This window comes from Ceratotherium simum, chromosome 6, assembly GCF_057802395.1.
Source record: "Ceratotherium simum simum isolate JZ-2026a chromosome 6, ASM5780239v1, whole genome shotgun sequence".
Lineage (NCBI taxonomy): Eukaryota > Metazoa > Chordata > Mammalia > Perissodactyla > Rhinocerotidae > Ceratotherium > Ceratotherium simum.
Genome location: NC_141905.1, coordinates 9,197,049 through 9,223,063, shown reverse-complemented (window position 1 = coordinate 9,223,063; position 26,015 = coordinate 9,197,049). Strand labels below are relative to the sequence as shown.

General features: G+C 37.9%; 1 protein-coding gene across 5 annotated transcripts in view; it reads right to left on the bottom strand.

Moving 5' to 3' along the window:
• The window catches only part of ZFAND4 (zinc finger AN1-type containing 4), a 127,797-nt gene that overhangs the window by 2,033 nt on the left and 99,749 nt on the right, over window positions 1-26,015 (bottom strand). For 4 of the 5 annotated variants that reach the window (XM_014788991.2, XM_087431847.1, XM_087431849.1 and 1 more), the window contains 3 exons: window positions 14,010-15,185; window positions 13,439-13,493; window positions 213-330 (listed from right to left, as the gene is read on the bottom strand). In XM_014788991.2, the coding sequence (XP_014644477.2) occupies window positions 213-330; window positions 13,439-13,493; window positions 14,010-15,185 (1,349 nt within the window). The remainder of the gene's footprint in view (window positions 1-212; window positions 331-13,438; window positions 13,494-14,009; window positions 15,186-26,015) is intronic. The other variant, XR_015552431.1, reaches the window with a different exon arrangement.

Below are 26,015 nucleotides of genomic sequence, written 5' to 3'. Positions count from 1 at the left end.
ATTTAAAGGGCAGGGGAGGATCTCATGAGTTTGGAAATTCATGAGCTGTCTACTTGCTCTTTACTTCAGCCAATTAGGGGTTCAACTGAAGGCTGCTATTTGAACATCATCTTGATGTTATAAATAGTCAATTTAAAGAACATTTTATATTGTATCCCCCAACTGGATCACCACAAAGAAAGTAGCTCAGTTTTTCCAGCTAGGCAACCTGCCTGCATTCGTAGCTAGTAGCCAGTCCAGTTTTCTTTCCACAAAGAAAACAATGCTTTGCTGTTTTCTTCTTTGTTTGAATAGGGGCTTTCACAGGTGGGAGGTGATGAGTACATTCTCCTGTTTAGAGAAAGGACACCTTGATTAATACAGGCATAAAATTCTAAATGTGAAATACTATTAAGGAAAACACATTCCTGTCACTGCAAACTTTTATGCCATAAAAATTAATTTATGCTTTTATATCTAAAATTATTTACAGAATCTGGAAGTGAAGATACGGTAGAACTGTTAAATTTTTAAAGATGTGGTAGGTTTCTATTGAATAGGACTTATATTTTTAGGACTTTTGTACACACCAATACTTTTCTGATTATTTCTAAGGGTAATCAGTACATGTAAAGTACAACAAACTTTGACAGAGAATCAAGAAAAATGTCTGATTCAAAATCATATTTATGAGGCCTCTGAGAAACAACATAATATGTCATACAATCATCCTGTTCTTTAACAACAAGAAGGAGCGCAGAGTATCGTGAAACTGGTCTTTTAGTCCTGACGTAGAAATTAAATTCATCAAACCACGAGTAAGTTATTTATTCTTTCAAAACTTCAATTTGCTCACTTTTAAGATAAAAGAACATGTATTTTTCTCTGTAGGTTTTTAAGTGTTTTAAGGTCAACTGTTATCACATGTAAAAGCATTCTGAAAAATTTAAATGTTACAATTATATAAAATATCATATTATCAATAGTAACTAATATGGTGCCCTGCTCGATTTCACAGTACTACTATCTTTTCAAAAAATGTTTACTAAATTCCGTACTATTGTAACAATTTGTTTTTTTACCTTAAAAGTAAGAGCACATCTGTTATTATATAGGAAAGAATTAAATCAATTTCTTGAATTTCTAAGTGAAATGCATTTAGAACTGAGCAAAACAAAACGCACCCCTAAGCAGAGAGGCTCAAAGTTACAGTCCATAGTTGTTACAATAACAGTACCAGTACACAGTGCTTGGTGGCGCTCAAAGGCCAAGAAGCAAGAGATAAACAAAGAAAACAAAAACAAAAGAAAGGAATGAGAAGAAAAATGGGAGAATGTGGTGGTCCTGGCACCTATTCTCTACTACTGAAAAAGGTTTGGGAGGCCTGGCTTCATGTTTATCTGACAGCTAAAAGTCTCTGAAAATCCTTCAAGGGTTCAAAAAATTGGAATTACAATTAATTGGTGCTGTGCCCTTTGCCACAACCCAGATTGAGTGCTGGGATACAAGCCCAGCAAAATTAAGTATGCTTTATTACCAGTCTAAAATACATTCCCAGATCTTACCCAAAACTGGAAACAAAATTAGAAACTACTAACTGAATGACTCCTAATGGTGCCCGAGCACCAACTCAGTTAATAAGCGCTTTCTTCTTCAAGTGTACTTGGAGTTATCAAGAACATTTCACAAAGGTGATGGTGTAATTTCCACTTCTTAAAAAATAAAGATAAGCATTTGCAAAGGACACAGAGGAAAGGCATATACTACTGGATATCCTCTGGAAGCTCATCTAATTGCAATTATCTTTGAAATTCAGGCTTACAATATTGTTCCTCAAACAACAGTAGAAAAATCTGTTGATGATAATTTAGTTCAGTGTAGTCATATTTTCATTTTTTTTCCTTCCTTAGGGGTGCTTAACTCAATGTTTCCCAAGATTTTTTCATTCAAGAACTCTTATGAATGTGCAGAGACAGAGAACACAGTAGTGACAGGAATGAGGTGACAAGAAACATAACTGCAGTCTTCTCCTATGAGAATGGTTTCCACATATCCTTCTACCCACCAGAGAAAACCATTTATTAGTCATGTACTCCAGGCTAGGAACCATCACTAATATGCAGGTTCCCTACTACCAACAGGAAAAATTCAAATTCCTTGGGCTGGCATTCAAGGTCTTATATGTCCAATATGATACCTTTCTAACTGTCAGAGTCATTTTCTGTCATTTACCACATCATACCCACCCTGAATGATGCACAAGACCCATTCAGTGTGCAATCTCTTCTTCTAAAATGCTCTACTCCACCTTGTCAACCTAGTACAACTCTACTTATTCTCTAAGAAGATACCATCAATCATCAACTCCTCTCTGAAGCCTTCTCTCAAATGTGTATTGAACATAGGAATAAAGAAAAAGTCAACAAAATAATGCCAATGTGAAGAGTTGCTTTTCAGAACAAGATTAAAGATATTTGGATTAACTCACTTGTTCAGCATTTCCTAGTCTAATATTTGATCTAACACAATGATCTATAAAGACTCACCCAGCAGGAAAGGCAGCCAACAAAGTAACATGAGTAGTGTTCAAGATGCAACTTTGGTAATCATCTGCCTAAAAATGATGATTAAAACTATGAAGATGGATAAGATTTCTAAGGGAGATCCTATAGTGAAAACCAAAGAGGACCAATGGAGGAACTTGGTCAATTAAATTTATACCAAATTATACCAATTAAACTTATACCAAAACTTTCACAGACTCCTCTAGGTAATTCAGAATGATACACTTACTACTGAAAGGAAATGGAAACAAGTTACACAGCTCTAGTTTGGGGAATCATCACTGCAGGTAGCAGCTGATGGCTTGACCTAAATGAAATCAACTAAGAGTATATATACAGGAACAAGCAGAAGGCTGGTAAAACAAGTAAAAAAGAAAACTGAGGTTAAAAACAAAAACAATAAAATAAATAAATAATTAAAAAAACAAAAACAAAAATCTACAACAATGAGATAGCCCAGAATGAGGAAAAAAAAAAAAAAAGTGAGAGAGAGAAAGAAAGGAAAAGAAGAGAAACTATTTCAAGAAGGAGGGCTACAACAATCAAGTAAGAAAAAGATACAGAAGCAGACACTAGATTTGAAATTATGGAGCTCTTTGGTGACCTCAGCAATAGCAATTTCAGAGGAGCAGTGCGAAGAGAAGTGAAGAAAGCACTGTGAAGCCTGAATTAGAGATAAGAGTAGAGATACATACAACACAAACCTCCAAGAGGCTGGGCTGTGGGTTAGGACAGGACAGACTTGAGTATGTGTCAAGGAAAAATAATTATAACATTAAAACTAGATATATTACAGTAATCAAAACAGTGTGGTACTGGCATAAAGACAGACATATAGATCAATGGAACACAATAGAGAATCCAGAAATAAACCCTCACATATATGGTAAAATAATTTTTGACAAGGGTACCAAGACCATTCAATGGAGAAAAGACAGTCTTTTTAAAAAATGGTACTGGGAAAACTGGATATCCACATGGAAAAGAATGAAGCTGGACCCTTATATTACACAGGATACACAAATTAATTCAAAATGTATCAAAGACCTAAATGTAAGAACTAAAATTCTAAAACTCCTAGAAGAAAATATAGGGGAAAAGCTTCATGACATTGGATTTGGCAACCACTTAATGGGACATGACACCAAAGGCACAGGCAACAAAGAAAAAATAGAGGGCCGGCTCCGTGGCTTAGCGGTTAAGTGCGCGCGCTCTGATGCTGGCGGCCCGGGTTCGGATCCCGGGCGCGCCCCGAGGCACCACTTCTCCGTCCAACGCGAGGCCGAGTCCCACGTACAGCAACTAGAAGGATGTGAACCTATGACATACAACTATCTACTGGGGCTTTGGGGGGAAAAAATGAATAAATAAAATCTTTAAAAAAAAAAAAAAAAAGAAAAAATAGACAAACTGGACTTCATGAAAATTAAAAACTATTGTGCATCAAAAGACACTACTGTGGCCGGCCCAGTGGCGTAGTGGTTGGATTCGCACTCTGCTTCGGCAGCCCAGGGTTTGCAGGTTCAGATCTGGGGCGCAGACGTGTGCACCGCTTATCAGGCCATGCTTTGGCAGCATCCCACATACAAAAAAACTGAGGAAGATGGGCACAGATGTTAGCCCAGGGCCAATCTTCCTCAGAAAAAAAAAAAAAGACACTAGCAACAGAGTAAAAAGGCAACCTACAGAATGGGAGAAAATACCTGCAAATCATATATCTGATAAGGGATTAATATCCAGAATATATAGAGAACACCTAAAACTCAACAACAACAAAAAACTTGATTCAAACATGGGCAAAAGATTTGAGCAGACAGTTCTCCAAAGAAGATATATGAATGGCCAAGCACATAAAAAGACACTCAACATCACTAATCTTAAGGGAAATGCAAATCGATACCACCTCACACCTGTTAAGATGTCCACTATCAAAAAAACCAGAAAATAACAAGTGTTGGTGAGAACATGGAGAAACTGGAAACCTTGTCCACTGTTGGTGGGAATGTAACATGGTTACATTCAGCCACTATGGAAAACAGTATGGCAGATCCTCAAAAATTAAAAATAGAATTACCATATGAATTAGTAATTCCACTTCTGGGTATATACTCAAAAGAAGTGAAAGCAGGGCCTCAAAGAGATATTTGTACAACCATGTTTATAGCAGCATTATTCACAATAGCTAAAATGTAGAAGCAACACAAGTCTCCATCCACAGATGCATGGATAAGCAAAATGTTGTACAGTAGGTCCCCCTTATCCGCAGTTTCACTTTCCTCGGTTTCAGTTACCCATGGTCAACCACGGGGTGAAAATATTAAATGAAAAATTCCAGAAATAAACAATTCATAAGTTTTAAATTGCATGCCGTTCATCATCCTTTTGTCCAATGTATTCACATTATGTACGCTACCCACATGTGAGTCACTTAGCCTTCTTGGTTATCAGATCCACTGTCATGATATCACAGTGCTTGTGTTCAGGCTTTTTTTTTTTTTTTAATTTTTTGTTTATTGCAGTTACATTGGTTTCTAACATTGTAAAAATTTCAGGTGTACATCATTATACTTCTATTTCTGCATAGATTACATCATGTTCACCACCAAAATACTAATTACAACCCATCACCACACACATACAGAATTATCCCTTTCACCCTCCACCCTCCCCCCTTCCCCTCTGGTAACCACCAATCCAATCTCTGTCTCTATGTGTTTGTTTATTGTTGTTATTATCTACTACTTAATGAAGGAAATCACACGATATTTGACCTTCTCCCTCTGACTTATTTCACTTTGCATTATACCCTCAATGTCCATCCATGTTGTCACATGGGTGGATTTCATTGTTTCTTATGGCTGAGTAGTATTCCATTGTGTATATATACCACATCTTCTTTATCCATTCGTCCCTTGATGGGCACTGAGGTTGCTTCCAAGTCTTGGCTATTGTGAATAACGCTGCAATGAACACAGGAGTGCATGTACCTTTACAAATGGGTGTTTTCAAGTTCTTTGGATAAATACCCAACAGTGGAATAGCTGGATCATATGGTAGTTCTATCATTGATTTTTTGAGGAATCTCCATACTGTTTTCCATAGTGGCTGCACCAGTTTGCACTCCCACCAGCAGTGTATGAGAGTTCCCTTCTCTCCACATCCTCTCCAACACAAGTTGTTTCCTGTCTTGTTAATTATAGCCATTCTGATGGGCGTGAGGTGATATCTCATTGTAGTTTTGATTTGCATTTCCCTGATAGTTAGTGATTTTGAACATCTTTTCATGTGTCTGTTGGCCATCTGTATATCTTCTTTGGAGAAATGTCTGTTCAGGTCTTTTGCCCATTTTTTAATTGGGTTGTTAGTTTTTTTGTTGTTGAGATGCATGAGTTCTTTATATATTTTGGAGATTAAGCCCTTATCAGATGTATGGTTTGCAAATATCTTCTCCCAATTGTTAGGTTGTCTTTTCGTTTTGTTGATGGTTTCCTTTGCTGTACAGAAGCTTTTTAGTTTGATGTAGTCCCATTTGTTTATTTTGTCTATTGTTTCTCTTGCCCGGTCAGACATGGTGTTTGAAAAGATGTTGATAAGACCGATGTCAAAGAGCATACTGCCTATGTTTTCTTCTAGAAGTTTCATAGTTTCAGGTCTTACATTCAAGTCTTTAATCCATTTGGAGTTAATTTTTGTGTATGGTGTAAGGTAAGGGTCTACTTTCATTTTTTTGCATGTGGCTATCCAGTTTTCCCAACACCATTTGTTGAAGAGACTTTCTTTTCCCCATTGTATGTTCTTGGCTCCTTTGTCAAAGAGTAGCTGTCCATAGATGTGTGGGTTTATTTCTGGGCTTTCGATTCTATTCCATTGATCTGTGTGTCTGTTTTTGTGCCACTACCATGCTGTTTTGGTTACTATAGCTTTGTAATATATTTTGAAATCAGGGAGTGTGATACCTCCAGCTTTGTTCTTTTTTCTCGGGATTTCTTTAGCTATTCGAGGTCTTTTGTTGTTCCATATAAATTTTAGGATTCTTTGTTCTATTTCTGTGAAAAATGTTGTTGGAACTTTGATAAGGATTGCATTGAATCTATAGATTGCTTTAGGAAGTATGGACATCTTAACTATGTTAATTCTTCCAATCCAAGAGCACAGAATATCTTTCCATTTCTTTGTGTCTTCTTCAATTTCTTTCAGAAATGTTTTATAGTTTTCGGTGTACAGCTCTTTCACCTCTTTGGTTAAGTTTATTCCTATGTATTTTATTCTTTTTGTTGCAATTGTAAATGGGATGGTATTCTTAATTTCTCTTTCTGCTACTTCGTTGTTAGAAGTTGTTAAATGCAACTGGTTTTTGTAGGTTGATTTTGTATCCTGCAACTTTACCATATTCGTTTATTACTTCTAAAAGTTTTCTGGTGGATTCTTTAGGGTTTTCTATATATAAAATCATGTCATCTGCAAATAGTGACAGTTTCACTTCTTCCTTTCCAATTTGGATCCCTTTTATTTCTTTCTCTTGCCTGATAGCTCTGGCTAGGACTTCCAGTAATATGTTAAATAGGAGTGGTGACAGTGGGCATCCTTGTCTGGTTCCTGTTCTTAGAGGGATAGCTTTCAGTTTTTCACCATTGAGGATGATATTAGCTGTGGGTTTCTCATATATGGTCTTTATTATGTTGAGGTACTTTCCTTCTATACCCATTTTATTCAGAGTTTTTATCATAAATGGATGCTGTATCTTGTCAAATACTTTCTCTGCATCTATTAAGATGATCATGTGATTTTTATTCTTCATTTTATTAATGTGGTGTATCACATTGATTGATTTGCGAATGTTAAACCATCCCTGCATAGCTGGAATAAATCCCACTTGATCATGGTGTATAATCTTTTTAACGTATTGTTGTATGTGATTTGCTAGTATTTTGTTGAGGACTTTTGCATCGAGCTTCATCAGTGATATTGGCCTGTAATTTTCTTTTTTTGTGTTGTCCTTGTCTGGTTTTGGTATCAGGGTAATGTCAGCTTCATAGAATGAGTTAGGGAGCTTCCCCCCCTCCCTCAATTTTTTGGAAGAGTTTGAGAAGGATAGGTATTAAGTCTTCTTTGAATGTTTGGTAGAATTCATCAGGGAAGCCGTCTGATCCAGGACTTTTATTTTTGGGGAGGTTTGTGATTACTGTTTCGATCTCCTTACTGGTGATTGGTCTATTCAAATTCTCTACTTCTTCTTGATCCAGTTTTGGAAGGTTGTATGATTCTAAGAATTTATCCTTTTCTTCCAGATTGTCCAATTTCTTGGCATATAGCTTTTCATAGTATTCTCTTATAATCTTTTGTATTTCTGAGGTGTCTGTTGTAACCTCTCCTCTTTCATTTCTGATTTTACTTATTTGTGCCTTCTCTCTTTTTTTCTTGGTGAGTCTAGCTAAAGGTTTGTCAATTTTGTTTATCTTTTCAAAGAACCAGCTCTTGGTTTTATTAATTTTTTTTATTTTTTTTTTGGTCTCTATTTCATTTATTTCTGCTCTGATTTTTATTATTTCCCTTCTTCTACTGATTTTGGGCTTTGTTTGTTATTCTTTTTCCAGTTCCTTTAGGTTCCTTGTTAGATTGTTTATTTGAGATTTTTCTTGTTTGTTGAGATAGGCCTGATTGCTATATAAACTTCCCATTAGAACTGCTTTTGCTGTATCCCATAAGTTCTGGCATGTCGTATTTTCATTTTCATTTGTCTCCAGGTATTTTTTGATTTCTTCTTTGATTTCATCGTTAACGCAGTCGTTGTTCAGCAGCATTTTGTTTAATCTCCACGTATTTTTGGCTTTTCTGATTTTCTTCCGATAGTTGATTTCTAGTTTCATACTGTTGTGGTCAGAAAAGATGCTTCGTATTATTTCAATCTTCTTAAATTTATGGAGACTTGTTTTGTGGCCTAATATGTGATCAGTCCTGGAGAATGTTCCATGTGCATTTGAAAAGAACGTGGATTCTTCAGTTTTTGGATGGAATGCTCTGTATATATCTACTAGGTCCATCTGTTCTAGTGTATCTTTTAAGGCCAATGTTTCCTTATTGATCTTCTGTTTGGATGATCTATCCGTTGGTGTAAGTGGAGTGTTAAAGTCCCCTACTATTATTGTATTACTGTCTATTTCTGTTTTTATGTCTGTTAATAATTGCTTTATATATTTAGGTGCACCTACATTGGGTGCGTAGATATTTACAAGTGTTATATCCTCTTGTTGGATTGCTCCCTTGATCATTATGTAATGTCCTTCTTTGTCTCTTTTTACAGTTTTTGTTTTAAAGTCTATTTTGTCTGATATAAGTACTGCCACCTCAGCTTTCTTTTCATTGCCATTTGCGTGGAGTATCTTTTTCCATCCCTTCACCTTCAGTTTGTGAGTGTCTTTAGGTCTGAAGTGTGTCTCTTGTATGTAGCATATATATGGGTCTTGTTTTTTTTGTTTTTTTTTTTTTTTTGTGAGGAGATCAGCCCTGTGCTAACATCCACCAATCCTCCTCTTTTTTTGCTGAGGAAGACGGCCCTGGGCTAACATCTGTGCCCATCTTCCTCCACTTTATATGGCACGCTGCCACAGCATGGCTTGCCAAGCAGTGCGTCGGTGTGCGCCCGGGATCTGAACCAGCGAACCCTGGGCCGCCGCAGCGGAGCGCGCGCACTTAACCGCTTGCACCACCGGGCTGGCCCCTGGGTCTTGTTTTTTTATCTAATCAGCCACCCTATGCCTTTTAATTGGAGAATTTAGTCCATTGACGTTTAAAGTAGCTATTCATAAGTATGTATTTACTGCAATTTTTTAACTTTTTTTTTTCTCAGTGTTTTAGTAGTCCTTCTCTGTTCCTTTCTTCTTCTATACAGAATTGATGGTCACTTTAGTTTGACCTCTGTCTGAAAGCTCTACTCTTTAACTCCCCTCCTCCCTCATGTTTTTGATATCATATCTAACCTCTTTTTTGTGCATTTGTATCCATTACGTTCTTATCATGGAAATAGATAATTTTTCCTATTTGTGGTCTTCTCTTTTCCCCTTAAATCAGTCCCTTTAACATTTCTTGTAGCACTGGTTTCTTGGTGACAAACTCCTTTAATTTTTGCTTGTCTGGGAAATTTTTGATCTCTCCTTCCATTTTGAATGATAACCTTGCCGCGTAGAGTATTCTTGACTGTAAATTTTTTCTTTTTAGCACTTTAAATATATCCTGCCATTCTCTTCCAGCCTGTAAGGTTTCTGCTGAGAAGTCAGCTGATAGCCTTATGGGGTTTCCTTTGTATGTAACTTGACATTCCCTTGTGGCTTTTAGGATTCTCTCTTTATCTTTAATTCTAGACATTTTGATTATGATGTGTCTTGGTGTGGGCCTCTTCGGGTTTATCTTGTTTGGGGCTCTCTGTGCTTCCTGTACATGGATGTCTGTTTCCTTCCTTAGGTTAGGGAAGTTTTCATCTATTATTTCTTGAAATAGATTCTCTGCCCCCTTGTCTCGCTCTACTCCTTCTGGGACACCTATAACACGGATGTTAGTGTGCTTGATGTTGTCCCAGAGGTCCCTTAGACTGTCCTCACTCTTTTTAATTCTTTTCTCTTTTACCTGTTCAGCTTGGGTAATTTCTTCTAGTCTTTCGTCCAGCTCACAGATCCGTTCTTCTGTATCCTCTACTCTGCTTTTGAGTCCCTCTAATGAATTTTTCATTTCCAGTATTGTATTCTTCATTTCTGATTGGTTCTTTTTTATATCTTCCATTTCCTTGTTGACATTCTGACTGAGTTCATCTATTCTTCTCCCCAGGTCAGTGAGCATGCTTAACACTCTTTGTTTGAACTCTCTGTCGGGTAGGTTGCTCATTTCTGTTTCACTTAGTTCCTTTTCTGGGGTTTTGACCTGTTCCCTTACTTGGAATGTATTCTTTGCCTCCTCATTTTGCCTCTTTCCCTGTGCTTGTGTCTACATATTAGGTAGGTCAGCTAAGTCTCCTGCTCTTGAATAGGTGACCTTATGTAAGTGATGCCTTAGGAGTCTTCCAGTGTGCTTCCCTCAGTTCTCAATGTTCCAGGGGTGACCCCTATGTGGGCTACGTGTGTCCTTCTGTTGTGGCCTGTTTGCTCTCCCTGTAGGCACCCAGGGAGGCCGAGTTATGCTCCTGGCCAGCTATTGTTATGCTCAGCTGCTTGTAGTTGTTGTGGGCCCTTCAGTCTCTTTATCAGGTGTGGGGAGCCCCAGCACAGTTGGCTGCAAGTTCTAATACCACATTTGTGTGGCAGTATTTCTTTTAAGTGAGTAGGCCCCCAGCATGACAGGTTGTTAGGCTCAGGGCCTTACAATTGCTGTAAGCCTCTAGCCTGTTAGGTCTCTTGTCAGCTCTCTGAGGATTGCAGCTGGGTAGGGGTGGCCTCAGGCACAGGAGCACCCAATTGTTTCAGGCTTTGGAAGGTGGGGCAAACCCCCTGTGTGGGTCTTTGAGAAGCACAAGTCTTCTGCAGCTGACAAGCCCTGCCGCCCACAGCTCCACACACACAGTCAACACAGTCCTGCCCCGTGTGCGTGCCCCAACCTCCGGAAGAGGACCCAGTCTCTCCATGGCGGGAGCCCCACACAGTCCGCCCCCACCCCACACTCTCCACCCGCTCCTTGTGCACGCCCTGCCCCACTGAAGTGGGCTCAGTTGCCAGACTGCAGAGAATCCAGTCACCAATCTATGCAGGCCCACAAGTTGCCTGAGGGCTTGTTGTTGGGTGGGGCCAGTCTCTAGGGTGGGCTGCCTGCCCTGGCTGAGCTGGATTAAATTGGTGCTCTAGTGGGTGGGGCAGACCTGGGCTAGCAGGCCTCAGGGAGAACTCCAATGGCGTCTGTGTCAGCACGCCCACACCAGGCCACAACAATGGCCGCCGCCAATGTCCAGCCCCTGGAGAGGTCTCACCTCTCACCGAGATGCACTCAGGGCCTATTAGGTGAGTCTCTTTTCACCACAGCACTGTGCACCTTTCTTTCTGGTGATTTTAGGATGCTTTCTGGAACGAGTGAGTTTGCGCGTGGGCCCTTTAAGAGCCGGTTTTAGTTTCTTTGTGAACCAGCTTTTCTTGGGGTACTTCCCAATGTTTTAGTAGCAGGCACAGTCAGATATTATGCCGCTGGTCTCGATTGTGCTGGGTCCACAAAATGCCCACAGCGGGGGCGCTCCCTGGCTCAGGGCCCCGCTCCTCCAGGGAGGGCTGCGGACCTGTGCGCTGCTCCCGGCGCCCGTGAAGCTGGCGGCTCGTGAAGGCGGCGTTTTTCCTCTCCAGAAGGGAGTCTCTGCCTCTTCCACCTCAATTAGGATTGTCCGTTGTTGCAGGAGTTCCTCTTATCCAGTTTTCAGTTCTGTCTCAGGGGTAATTTTTCCACAAGTAGTTGTAAATTGGCTGTGTCCACGGGAGCAGGTGAGTTCCGAGTCTGCTTACGCCGCCTCTTGAGTTCGCCCCCCAGTGCTTGTGTTCAAATAACCCTTACTATACTTAATAATGGCCCCAAAGCCAACTTTATTATTTGTTATTGTTGTTAATCTCTTACTGTGCCTAATTTATAAATTAAACTTTATCATAGGTATGTATGTATAGGAAAAAATGTAGTCTATATATAGGGTTTGGTACTATCTGTGGTTTCAGGCATCTACTGGGGGTCTTGGAATGTATCCCATGCAGATAACGGGAGACTACAGTATACATAAAATGAATATTATTCAGTCTTAAAAAGTATGGAAATTCTGACACATGCTACAACATAAATGAATCTTGAAGACATTATGCTAAGTGAAGTAAGCCAGATAGAAAAGGACAAATACTGTATGATTCCACTGATATGAGGTACTTAGAGTAGTTAAAATTAGAGAGACAGAAAGAATGGCGGTCGCCAGGGGTTGGGGTGGGAGCAGAATGAAGTGTAGTGTTTAATGGGTACAGAGTTTCAGTTTTTCAAGATGAAAAGAGTTCTGGAGATGGATGGTGGTGATGGTTGTCCAACAGTGTGAATATACTTAATGCTACTGAATTGTACACTTAAAAATGGTTAAGATAGTAAATTTTATGTTATGTGTATTTTACCACAATAAAAAATTTTTTTACAAAAATGGATATATTAAGACTTTAGAACCTTGGGCCTTAACAGTAGTGAAAAACAACCCTAAGTATCTCTTTAAAGACATAAAACTCACATGACAACCATAATATATAAAGTATCCTTTAGAACCTTGGGGCTACAAAGGTGGTACCTCTTTGGTAATGAGTTTCCCATCTCTAGTCTGGGTATTAAAACATAAAAGATGATGACAGTAATGGCTTCCTTGTAAATAATGACTGGCCAGTGCACCCTGAAGGTTACTGGTAGAAGGGAATGCTAATGTTATAGTCATTTCTGTTATTGTGCCTTAGCAAAGGCTGGTCCTAGAGACTGTCCCTTTCTTTTATCCAGAAACAACCAGTTCATTGAAAGGAGCTCTTACTATCATCCCTGATACTGAATTATGATGTTAAGAAACATATTTCTAGGGTATTTCCTCAAAACCCATCCAGCAGCACAGCATGGCTCTGGAGCGGCCAGTGACTAGGAGGGTTGGGAATAATATGTTAATTCTTCATTTATCTTATCTTTTCACATAGACCATATCTCTTCCCAAACAACAGAGACCTCAATTAGAATTTTTGTTTTATTCTTCAAATATATCCTACAGTCAGTTCTCATAATCATTTTCTTAAGTGGAACAAAGTTTAAGAAGAGTTTACTCTGTACATAGCACAAAGAATATTCTTCTCATTTCTTTTTGAAAATTCAACAGTATGCATAATAATATGATTATTAGCCTTCTATTGTTTTCAAAATTATCTGTAGCTTACCTACTCTTTTCCCTGCTGCTGTATTATTTCCATTCATTCCAATACCACGGGCAAACTACAATTAAAACACAAAACATCTATAGAGGTGAGTTAATGGAGAACAGAAGAAAAGATCACCAAACATGAAATACTTATATTTTATTACAAAAATGCTGTTGGGCTTTCATTTAAAATTATTTAATCTAATTTTAATTAAATTAACTTGGAACCTGATTCTCACATCCAGCAATATTGTACTTATTATTTATCTTTAAGAGAGTAAAATTTGATGGCTCAAATAAAAGTTCTTATTTGGGAAAAACATTAATAAAAATATTTAGCATTTAAAAATATATGATAAATTATTTACATGAAATTATTTTCAAATTCCAGTTTTCAATTTAGGACTAAACATTATTTAAAATTCAACAGTCAAAAAGATTTTCTACAAACTAGATGAACATTTTAAGAGAAATTTATGAAAAGAATTCAACCTTAGGCCTCCTTATTTATGTAAACAATAAAAAACTTAAAATATGTTGAATCACTACAAGGATATAGTTATAGAACATATTGAAAGGCAAATACTTACTAGAAAAAATTCTGTAGGTTCTAACTGCGGGGAGCTTTGCCTAAGGCTTTCTTCCTGAAAATGCTGGAAGTTTGCAGACAGCCCAATTCCAGAGGTCCGAAGTCTGCCTGCCCCACGTGTACTCTGTAAGCTATCTCTGCTTGCACTCCGGGCCAGCGAAGCGAGAAAATCTATATTATTTACACAACCAACAGGCTCTTTGGAAGCCTTGTTAGCCATTTCTGTGATATCCCGAGCCTCAACTTTAGAAATAATATCAGATCTTTTCCCAGGTGAATCAACTTTAACAGCTCGAAAGCGAGTAGTTCTAGAGAAAGAAGAATCAGTTATATTTCGAACATCCAATGACCGGAGTACATTTTGTGAAGCAGAAGACTGGAGGTTCCCAGACTCAAAATATTTGGACTGTCTCTGTGGTTTCACCAGAGAATTATGGAGTGACATTGGTGTAGAACAGCGAAGAGGTGACAAGAGTCTATTCTTGTGAGGACTTAATTCACGGTGGTTGAGAACTGTGGTCTCTACTGATTCACCACTCAACACTCTTGCAACACGTTTAAGATGCTGCTCTGTATCTTTCATCCCTTTATCACCATTAGTGAGTAAGAACTCTGGATTTACCTTCCGTGTGCCTTCTAAGCCACTGCTCTGTTCATCAGTGTTTCCTTCTGTAAACGAAGCAAATGAACCCACTTCAGGTAAAAGTGATTCTTCAGTTACACACTCTTGTGAAGTTGGAAATAAAACAGCATCATCCTCATTATTAGATGACAAATTTCCTGAAAACTGTTTTGTCCGCCTAGGCAGGGATAATCCAAGATGGAGAATAGAATCAGCAAGCTCTTTGTCATTTTCAAACTCCTTATGGGGTAACTGAGGTGGTAGTTTGGTGCCACTATTGGAATGAGACAGTGTGTTGCTCTCCCAGTTATCAAATTCCTTAAGAAAATCACTAGCGACGGATGGTATGGGTCTATCAGCAGGGGGCATAGTTGCCAAACTTGAAATTGCATTGCTGGACATTTCAGGTCGATATGTATTCCCAGGAGAAGGTAAACAGGACTGCCCAATGTGGGGGAGAACCCTTAACAATCTGTGGCGAGCAGCTGCTGTGGAACTACTAGAAGGTCGAGGAGCTACAGGTGGATGAGGTTTTACCTTGACAGCTTTCTTAGGCTAAAAGAAAAGAGTGAATATACAGTTCCTTTATACAGTCATTTTCTCTGCCCATCAACAAAAATTAATGAAGGAAGAAAATGTTACTTACTGTAACATATTGGCATTTTGATTACTTCAATTTAAAATGTTCAAAAAGATTAAAATCTTAAGCTTATGACTTAGAAGTATTTTGCTATCACCCTTCATTGAATATAATTTTCTGAGAATGTTAAAGAAAAATAATTTTGTTTTATTTATTTTCTTCACTACTGATTATTTGTCAGAGTTTGGCTGTAAAGAAAACTCATTGATTATATTACATATGGCATTGCTGACCTATTTTAGATCCCCAACAACTTTTCCTAGTAAAATAAGTAAGTGTTGAGGGCCAGCCCCGTGGCTTACCAGTTAAGTGCGTGCGCTCTGCTACTGGCGGCCCGGGTTCAGGTTCCGGGCGCGCACCGATGCACCGCTTGTCCGGCCATGCTGAGGTGGCGTCCCACGTACAGCAACTAGAAGGATGTGCCACTATGACATACAACTATCTACTGGGGCTTTGGGGAGAAAAAGGGGAAAAAAAAGGAGGAGGATTGGCAATAGATGTTAGCTCAGGGCCAGTCTTCCTCAGCAAAAAGAAGAGGATTGGCATGGATGTTAGCTCCGGGCTGATCTTCCTCACAAAAAAATAAACAACACCAAAAAAAGATAAGTAAGTGTTTGGCTAGGTAGGTATTGCAGAAGAGTTCACAGGCCTAAACTACTATCCTTGAAAAGGCCGGCTTACAAGGTTGGCCCTTGGCTGGCTTCTGGGAACATGTATTTCAAGAGGGTTCCCACCACCCTAACTGATAAGAGTGGCTCATTGTGCCTAACCTATTTGTGCAAACAATATAGTTCATACTAACACTGGCTTTCCTTCTGGGACTCTGGAATTTTGGTACATACCAGGCAGAAGGTGCCTACATCATCAGCCACCAATAAAAACCCTGGGCACAGAGTCTCTAATGAGCTTCTCTGGTAGACAACATTCTACATGTGCTGACACAATTCATTGACAGAGGAATTAAGCACAACCCATGAGACTCCGCTGGGAAAGGACTCTGGGAAGCTTGTGCCTGGTTTTCTCTGGACTTCACCACATGCACTTTTTCCCTTTGCTGATTCTGCTTTGTACCCTTTTGCTGTAATAAATCTTAACCATGAATACAATTATATTCTAGCCCTGTGAGTCTTCCTAGCAAATCATCAAACGTGGGAGTGGTCTAGGGGTCCCTGATACAGTAGGCTTTAATAAAAGTGTCACGATTCGTGATGTTATGAATAAAGTTGAAAATTAAAGATAAGAAGCCTTTGCTCTTATCTTAAGATATGTGCTAATATGACCATCGGGATGGCATGGAATACCTGATGACATACCAACACTCCCAACCTAGAAATATAAGAAAAGCTAGATAATTCAGTGGATACCAGTTGAGGCAAGAACTAGAGGAGCTAAAAATCCAAAGAAAGAAGAAACTTGGAAAGATATGCTGGCTCCTATAGCTGCTTTTATCCTAGGACCATTGTCTTACCAACCTGCAATTCCATACTTAGCAAAAATAGTCTTCAAAAATGAAGGTGATGACTTTTGGGCTGTAGAGATTAGTGGTGGTTGCCTAAATGTGAATTTTTCCGTGCATCCTCCAAAGAACCATACAGATTAACAACATAAGCAAATAAAATTATCCATAACCATACCTTCATCAAAACCAGGGGACAGATAAAATTAATTTCAAATTACCTGTAGGTAGGAAAATACTAAGTCCAGGAGACTCATCTGCAAAGCCTATGCCTGTGGTGAGAGACAAGCAAGAGTGTGGAGCAAGAGAGGAAGGAAGGAAGGAAGGGAGTGAGGGAGGAGAGGGAGGGAAGAGTGGGAGAAAAGGGAAGGAAGAAAGGAAGCAAAAATTGAGATGTGATAACCTAGAGTTGATGGAACAAAGATAAAATAAACCCACAAAAGAGAAAATCCCACTTGATTATGAAAATACAGAAAACACATTTAAGATATAGGATATTAAAACACAGGCTATGAGAATATAAAAAGCCAACTGACTTGGAACTGTTCAGGACCTGAGGAGAGAGCTTCAAGAAGGCACCACTTCTTGGGGAAGAAGGAGTAAGTTGGAAGGAAAAGGCACTCAAGAACTTGATAGTGAAGGTCAAGAAGGCAGCAAGAAAGTGAAAGTAAGGATCCTATAGACACAAGAGGTAATCACAAAATCAGAAAACACACCACCCCTACCCTCCAATAAAAGAATGCCATTGATTTTAAAAACTGCATTTCACTATACTGAGAGAAGAGGGTGCTCTTGAAATAAGAAACCTACTTTGCCACACAAAATCCTCACTTTTGTCTACACACAACTGTTAATATTTATTTGAGTAAATAAAAATTACCCCCCCAAAATCAGAAAATAAACAGAAAAAGGTAGACCAAATCTATACAAAGCTATTATAAAAATAAAACAGAAAATGAGAATCGGAACATTTCAGCTAATGAAAATTTCCCCCCAAACAATGAAGCAAAATAAACATGCATCACAACACTCCAACCTGAATTAATATCCTTAAGTTAGCATTGGCAGATGTTTTTGTAAAAGAAACATCACATCGGAAATCTAAAAACTCAAGACATAATGGACAAAAGAAAAGGGAAAGATATGAAATGAGAGTTGACCAAACCCAGAAAATAATCTGAAAAGCACTAAATCATCTTAGAAATTAAGACTAAATTACAAGGTGCCCAAGGGAGATCAGATTCTACTGAACATTTAATAAAAACTACTGAAGAAGGTATGAAAACAGCCAAGAGGATGGAAATGAAATAGAATTAAAAAGGAGAGGTCCCAGATGGCAGCATAGGAAGATCCTGAAATCACTTCCTCCCGCTGACACCCAAATTTACACCTACATATAGAGCAATTCCTCCTGAAGAAGAATTGAGGGCTGACCTGGACAGCTGCTGCACAACACATGACAGACGAAACACACAGAGATGGGTAGGAGAGAGGGAGATACAGTATGGATGGGAACCCTACCCCCACGACACTGTGACCAACAGCAGGAAGGGATACCACAGAGGGGTCCATGGGCAGGGCTGCCCACTCTGGGGCACAGTGAAAAAACAGCAGTTTAAAAGGCACCTAGAGGGCCGGCCCCATGGCTTAGCGGTTAAGTGCGCGAGCTCCGCTGCTGGCGGCCCAGGTTCGGATCCCGGGCGCGCACAGACGCACCGCTTCTCCGGCCGTGCTGGGGCCGCGTCCCACATACAGCAACTAGAATGCTGTGCAACTATGACATACAACTATCTACTGGGGCTTTTGGGGGAAAATAAATAAATAAATAAAATATTTAAAAAAAAATAAAATAAAGGGCACCTAGACTATAGGGAAGGAAATATATTCACTAATCCTAGAGCATCTGCCAAACAGGCAGGGAACTGCTGGAACTTCTTCCGGGGTCAGAGGTGTTGGCCAGCACCATTTTTCGCATTCCCCCCCCGTCCTCAATAGTGTGAGTGGGAGATGATCTAGCTGCTCTAGCTGGCCTGCTAAGGCTGCCCCAGGGTACCCTGGGCCCCTGGTCCACACCAGCTCCAGCTGTTCCCCCAAGGCAGCCCAGGTACAGTGAGCCCCAGGACCCCACACCCTGCATCTCATCCAGCGTCAGCTGTCCTGCCAGGGCAGCCCCAGTGTGGTGTGCCCCAGGACACACCTGGCCCGTGTGTGAATCAGCTCCAACAGTCTGGCCAGGGTGGCCCCAGTGCAGTGTGCCCCAGCACTCCCCTGGCCTACACCCATGCCACCTCTGGCCAGCCTACCAAGGTGGCCCAGACACAGCACACCTCAGGAATTCCCATACTGCTCCTATCCAGCTCTAGCCAGCCTGCCAAAGCCGTCTGGCACATGGGGATACTCCTATACAAGGCCACTCTTTCAGGACCAGGAGAGGTAGCTCTTGCACTTAATATATAGAAACAATCACAGAAAGTCAAACAAAATGAAGTAGAGAAATATGTTCCAAATGAAAAAATAAGATAAAAATCCCATAAAAAAATACTAATGAAATGGAGATAAGTAATTTACCTGATAAAGAGTTCAAAGTAATGGTCATAAAGGTGCTCACCGAACTCGGGACAAGAATGAAGGAACACAGTGAGAACTTCCACAAAGAGTTAGAAAATATAAGAAAGAACCAATCACAGCTGAAGAATACAATAACTGAAATGAAAAATACACTAGAGGGAATCAACAACAGATTAGATGATACAGAAGAATGGATTAGTGACCTGGAAGACAAAATAGTGAAAATCACCCAATTAGAATAGCGAAAAGAAAAAAGAATTTTAAAAAATGAGGATAGTTTAAGGCACCTCTGGGATGACATCAAGCATACTAATATTTGCATTATAGGTGTCCCAAAGGGAGAAGAGAAAAAAGGGCAGAAAACTTATTTGAAGAAATAATGGCTGAAAACTTCCCTAACCTGGAGAAGGAAACAGACATTCAGGTCCAGGAAGCACAGAGAGTCCCAAACAAGAAGAACTCAAAGAGACCCACACCAAGACATATTATAATTAAAATAGCAAAAGTTAAAGATAAAGAGAGAATCTTAAAGGCAGCAAGAGAAAAACTACAAGTCACATACAAGGAAACCCTCATAAGACTATCAGCTGATTTTTCAGCAGAAAATTTATAGGCCAGAAGGGAATGACATGATATATTTAAAGTGTTGAAAGGAAAAAACTTACAAACAAGCATACTCTACCCAACAAAGTTACCATTCAAAATCAAAAGAAAGATAAAGAGTTTCCCAGATAAGCAAAAACTAAAGGAGTTCATCACCACTAAACTGGCCTTATAAGAAATGTTAAAGGGTCTTCTTTAAGCAGAAAAGGCCATAACTAGAAACAAGAAAATATATGACAGAAAAAATCTCACTGGTAAAGGGAAATATTTAGTAAGGGCAATGGATCAGCCACTTAAAAAGCTAGCATGAAAGTTAAAAGAAAAAAGTAGTAAAATCAACTATAACTACAATAAGTAGTTAAGGGAATCACAAAATAAAAAGATGTAAAATATGACATCAAAAACACAAAATATGGAAGGAAGGCAGTAAAAATGTAGTGCTTTTAGAATGTGTTCAAACTTAAGCGATTATCACCTGAAAATAGACTGCTATTTATATATATATATAGGTCGATATATATGAACCGCATGATAACCATAAGCCAAAAACCTACAATAGACACACAAAAAATAAATAGAAAGGAACTCAAAAATAACACTAAAGAAAACCATCAAACCACAAGGGAAGAGACCAAGAGAAGAAAAAAGGAACAGAGAAGAACTACAAAAACAAGCAGAAAATAACTAACAAAATGGCAATAAGGAGGCCAGCCCAGTGGTGCAAGCAGTAAGTGCGCACGCTCCGCTGTGGCGGCCCGGGGTTTGCCAGTTCGGATCCCGGGCGCACACCGACACACCACTTGTCAAGCCATGCTGTGGCGGTGTCCCATATAAAGTGGAGGAAGACTGGCATGGATGTTAGCCCAGGACCAGTCTTCCTCAGCAACAAAGAGGAGGATCAGCAGATGTTAGCTCAGGGCTGATCTTCCTCACACACAAAAAAATTGGCAATATGTACATACCTATCAATAATTATTATAAATGTAAGTGGACTAAATGTCCCAATCAAAAGACACCAGGTGGCTGAATGAATAAAAGAACAAGACCTATCTATATGCTGCCTACAAGAGACTCACTTCAGAGCTAAAGAGACATGCAGACTGAAAGTGAAGGGATAGAAAAAGATATTCCATGCAAATGAAAAGCAAAAGAAAGCTGGGGTAGCAATACACATATCAGAAAAAAACAGCCTTTAAAACAGACTGTAACAAAAGACAAAAAAGGGCATTAAGTAATGACAAAGGGGTCAGTCCAAAAAGAGGATATAACATTTGTAAATATTTATGCAGCCAACATAGGAGCACCTAAATATATAAAGCAAACATTAATAGACATAAAGGGAGAAATTGACCAGAATATAATAATAGTAGAGGAATTTAATACCCCCCTTACATCAATGGATAGATTATCCAGACAGAAAATCAATAAGGAAACACTGGCCTTAAATGACACATTAGACCAGATGAACTTAATAGATATATAAAGAACATTCTATCCAAAAACTGCAGAATACACATTCTTTTCAAGGGCTCATGGAACAGTCTCCAAGATAGATCATGTTAGGCCACAAAACAAGTCTCAATAAATTTAAGAAGACTGAAATCATATCAAGCATCTTTTTCACCACAATAGTATGAAAGTAGAAATCAATTACAAGAAGAAAACTGGAAAAAACACAAACACGTGGAGACTAAACAACATGCTACTAACCAACTGATGGGTCAACAAAGAAATCAAAGAGGAAATCAAAAAATACCTTGAGAGAAATGAAAATGGAAACACAACTTTCCAAAGTCTATGGGAAACAGAAAAGCAGTTCTCTGAGGGAAGTTCGTAGCGATACAGGACTTCCTCAAGAAACGAGAAAAATCTCAAATAAGCAATCTAATTTTACACCTAAAGGAACCAGAAAATGAAGAATAAACAAAGCCCAGAGTTAGCAGAAGGAAGAAAATAATAAAGATCAGAGAAGAAATAAATGAAATAGAAACTAAAAAAACAATAGAAAAGTTCAGTGAAACTAAAGCTGTTTCTTTGAAAAGATAAACAAAATCGATAAATCATTATTAGCCATATTCATCAAGAAAAAAGGAGAGAGGGCATAAATGAATAAAATCAGAAATGAAAGAGAAGAAGTTACGACACCACAGAAATACAAAGGATCATAAGAGACTACTATGAACCATTATATGCCAATAGGTTGGAAAACCTAGAAGAAATGGATAAATTCATAGATAAACACAACCTGACAAGACTGAATCATGAAGAAAAAGAAAATCTGAATAGACCAATTACAAGTAATGATATTGAATCAGTAATTTAAAAACTTCCATAAAAGCAAAAGTCCAGAACCAGATGGCTTCACAGGTGAATTCTACCAAACATTTAAAGAAGTATTAATACCTATCCTTCTCAATTTATTCCAAAAAATTAAAGAGGAGGGGACATTTCCTAACTCATTTTATGAAGCCAGCATTACCCTGATACCAAAACCAAACAAAGACACCACAAAGAAAGGAAATTATAGGCCAACATCCCTGATGAACACAGATGCAAAAATCCACAACAAAATATTAGCAAACTGAATTCAACAACACATGAAAAAAAAATCATACACTACGATCAAGTGGGATTTATTCCAGAGATGCAAAGATGGTTCAATATCTGCAAATCAATCAACTTGATATACCGCCTTAGCAAAATGAAGGATAAAAATCATATGATTATCTCAATAGATGCAGAAAAAGCATTTGACAAAATTCAACATCCATTTATGATAAAAACTCTGAAGAAAGTGGGTATAGAGGGAACATACCTCAACATAATAAAGGCCATATATGACAAACCCATAGCTAACATCATACTCGACAGTGAAAAGCTGTACTCTTTTCCTCTAAGATCAGGAACAAGAGAGGGATGCCCACTCTTGCCATGTTTATTCAACATACTATTGGAAATCCTAGGAACAGCAATTAGTCAAGAAAAAGAAATAAAAGGCATTCAAATAGGAAAGGTAGAAGTAAAACTGTCACTATTTGCAGATGACATGATACTATATATGGAAAACCCTAAAGACTCCACCTAAAAACTACTAGAACTAATAAATGAATTCAGTGTAGTTGCAGGATACAAAATTAATCTACAGAAATAGGTTGCATTTCTATACACTAATAATGAACTATCAGAAACAGAAATTAAGAAAACAATCTCACTTATAATTGCATCAAAAAGAATAAAATATCTGTAAATATATTTAACCAAGAAAATGAAAGACCTGTACTCTGAAAACTATAAGATATCGATGAAAGAAATTGAAGACAACACAAATAAATGTAAAGACATACCACACTCATGTACTAGAAGAATTAATATTGTTAAAATGTCCATACTACCCAAAGCAATCTACAGATTCAATGCAATCCCCATCAAAATACCAATAGCATTTTTCACAGAACCAGAACAAAGAAATCCTAAAATTTGTATACAACCACAAAAGACCTCAACTAGCCAATGCAATCTTGAGAAAGAAGAACAAAGCTGGAGATATCACGTTCCCTGATTTCAAATTATACTACAAAGCTATAGTAATCAAAACAGTATGGTACTGGCATGAAAACAGACACACAGATCAATGGCATTGAATAGGGAGCCCAGAAATAAACCCGCGCATATATGGTCAATTAATCTATGACAAAGGGGGCAAGAATATACGATGGGGAAAAGATAGTCTCTTCAATAAATGGTTCTGGGAAAACTGGACAGTTACATACAAAAGGATGAAATTGGACCACTATCTTACACCATATATAAAAATAAATTCAAAATGGATAAAGACTTGAACATAAGACATGAAACCATAAAACTCCTAGGCAGTCAGCTCTTTGACACCCATCTTAGCAATATTTTTTTGGACCAGTCTCCTCAGGCAAGGGCAACAAAAACAAAAATAAACAAATAGGATTACATCAAACTAAAAAGCTCTTGCACAGCAAAGGAAACCATCAACAAAACGAAAAGGCAACCTACTGAATAGGAGAAGATATTTGCAAGTCATACATCTGATAAAGGGTTGATAACCAAAATATATAAAGAACTATGTAACTTAATATCAAAAAAACAAACAATCCAATTAAAAAATGGGCAGAGGACTTGAATAGACATTTTTCCAAAGAACACATAAAGATGGCACATGAAAAGATGCTCAATATCACTAATCATCAGGGAAATGCAAATCAAAACCACAATGAGACACCACCTCATACCTGTCAGAGTGGCTATTATTAAAAAGACAAAAAATAACAAGTGTTGGCAAGGATGTGGAGGAAAAAGAACCCACATATACTGTTGGTGGGAATGTAAACTGGTGCAGCCACTGTGTGAAAAACAGTATGGAGGTTCCTCAAAAAATTAAAAATAGAAATAACATATGATCCAGCAATTCCATTCTGGGCATTTATGTGAAGAAAATGAAAACACTAAATTGAAGAGATATATGCACTCCTATGTTCTTTGCCTCATTATTTATAACAGCTAAGACAAAGAAGCAACTTAAGTGTCTATTGATACATGAATGAATAGAGATGTGGTATATATATATAATGGATTATTACTTAGCCATAAAAAAAATGAAATCTTGCCATTTGTGACAACATGGATGGACCTAGACTGTATTATGCTAAGTGAAATAAGTCAGACAGAGAAAGACAAATACTGTATGATTTCACTTGTATGTGGAATCTAAAAATCAAAACAAATGAACAAATGAAACTAAATAGATTTATAGATACAAGAAACAAACTAGTGGATACCAGTGTGGGGAGAGGTTGGAGGGCAAGTGAAATAGGTGAAGGGGGTTAAGGGGTACAAAATTCCAGTTTTAATAAGTCATGGGGATGTAATATAAAGCACAAGAAATATAGTCAATAATATTATAATAACTTTTAGGGTGACAGATGGTAACTAGACTTATCATGGTAATTTTGTAATGTATATAAATATAAAAATCACTATAATGTACACCTGAAACTCACAGAATACTGTATGTCAATTATACTTCAATTAAAAAAAAGAATTAAAAAGGTAAGAGAGAACGTGGTTGTATAGCAGAAAAAGAAGATAGAACACATGTACAAAGGAAGTCCCTAAAGAAGGAAACAAAGAGAAAAATAAAAAAGCATTTTTTTAATAAAAATAAACTATAAGAAATCATTCTGAAATAAAAGAAAACTTGAATCTTCATGTTGAAAAGGCTCAAGTTTATAGTGAAAATTGATCCAGAATGGTTAATCCCAAGACATATCCTAGTAAAACCATTAGACTTAAAAGGGAAAAAAAATCCTCATTTTCTCCAGACAAAGAGATCAACTCATTTACAAAGAATAGAAAGTCATATTTGCAATTGGATTTCTCATGACAATATATAAAGACACACAAGAGCAGAGCAACTTTTTAAAGAAACTAAAGGAAAGAAGTGTGAACCAAGCACTTGAAATCCAGCCAAACTGTCCTTTAAGTTTCAAGGCTAAAGAAAAAGTTTTAAACCTCCAAGAACTCAGGAATTACTGAGCCTTTCCTGAGGAATTTACTAGACACGAGCTTCTTCTAACCACAAAGTATGGGTAAACTTCAGTAAAAACATTGATAGTAAGCATGGGGTATATTTAATTAAAGTTCTGAAACTAAAATAAGAGTGAGGACAAGAGTAGAAAAATGATTTGTGTATGTTTTATTTTCTAAAAAAATAGAAATACGCAAATTTTAAAAATGGAAGGAGAAAAAAAGTAAAATAAGTTCGTTGATTGTAACAGGTAACAAGTAGGAATCAAAAAGACTTCTTTCAAAGATAGAAAATAGAGTAGAAGGTTAAGTAAGGAAAAGGCAGATCAAGAACATGATAAAAGATATTAATATAAAGTTAAACAATAGGAAAAGAAAGTCTCTGAAATACCAAAAAGTACACACACACACCCCCACATATCCATACACATATAAAAGAAAACAGACCATAAAGAAACTGTAGATATAACAAAATAATAAGACATTGGAAACCAAACATACAAGTCATACCAATAAATGTAAATGTGATTAAGCTACCTATTTTTTAAAATTGCAAATTGGT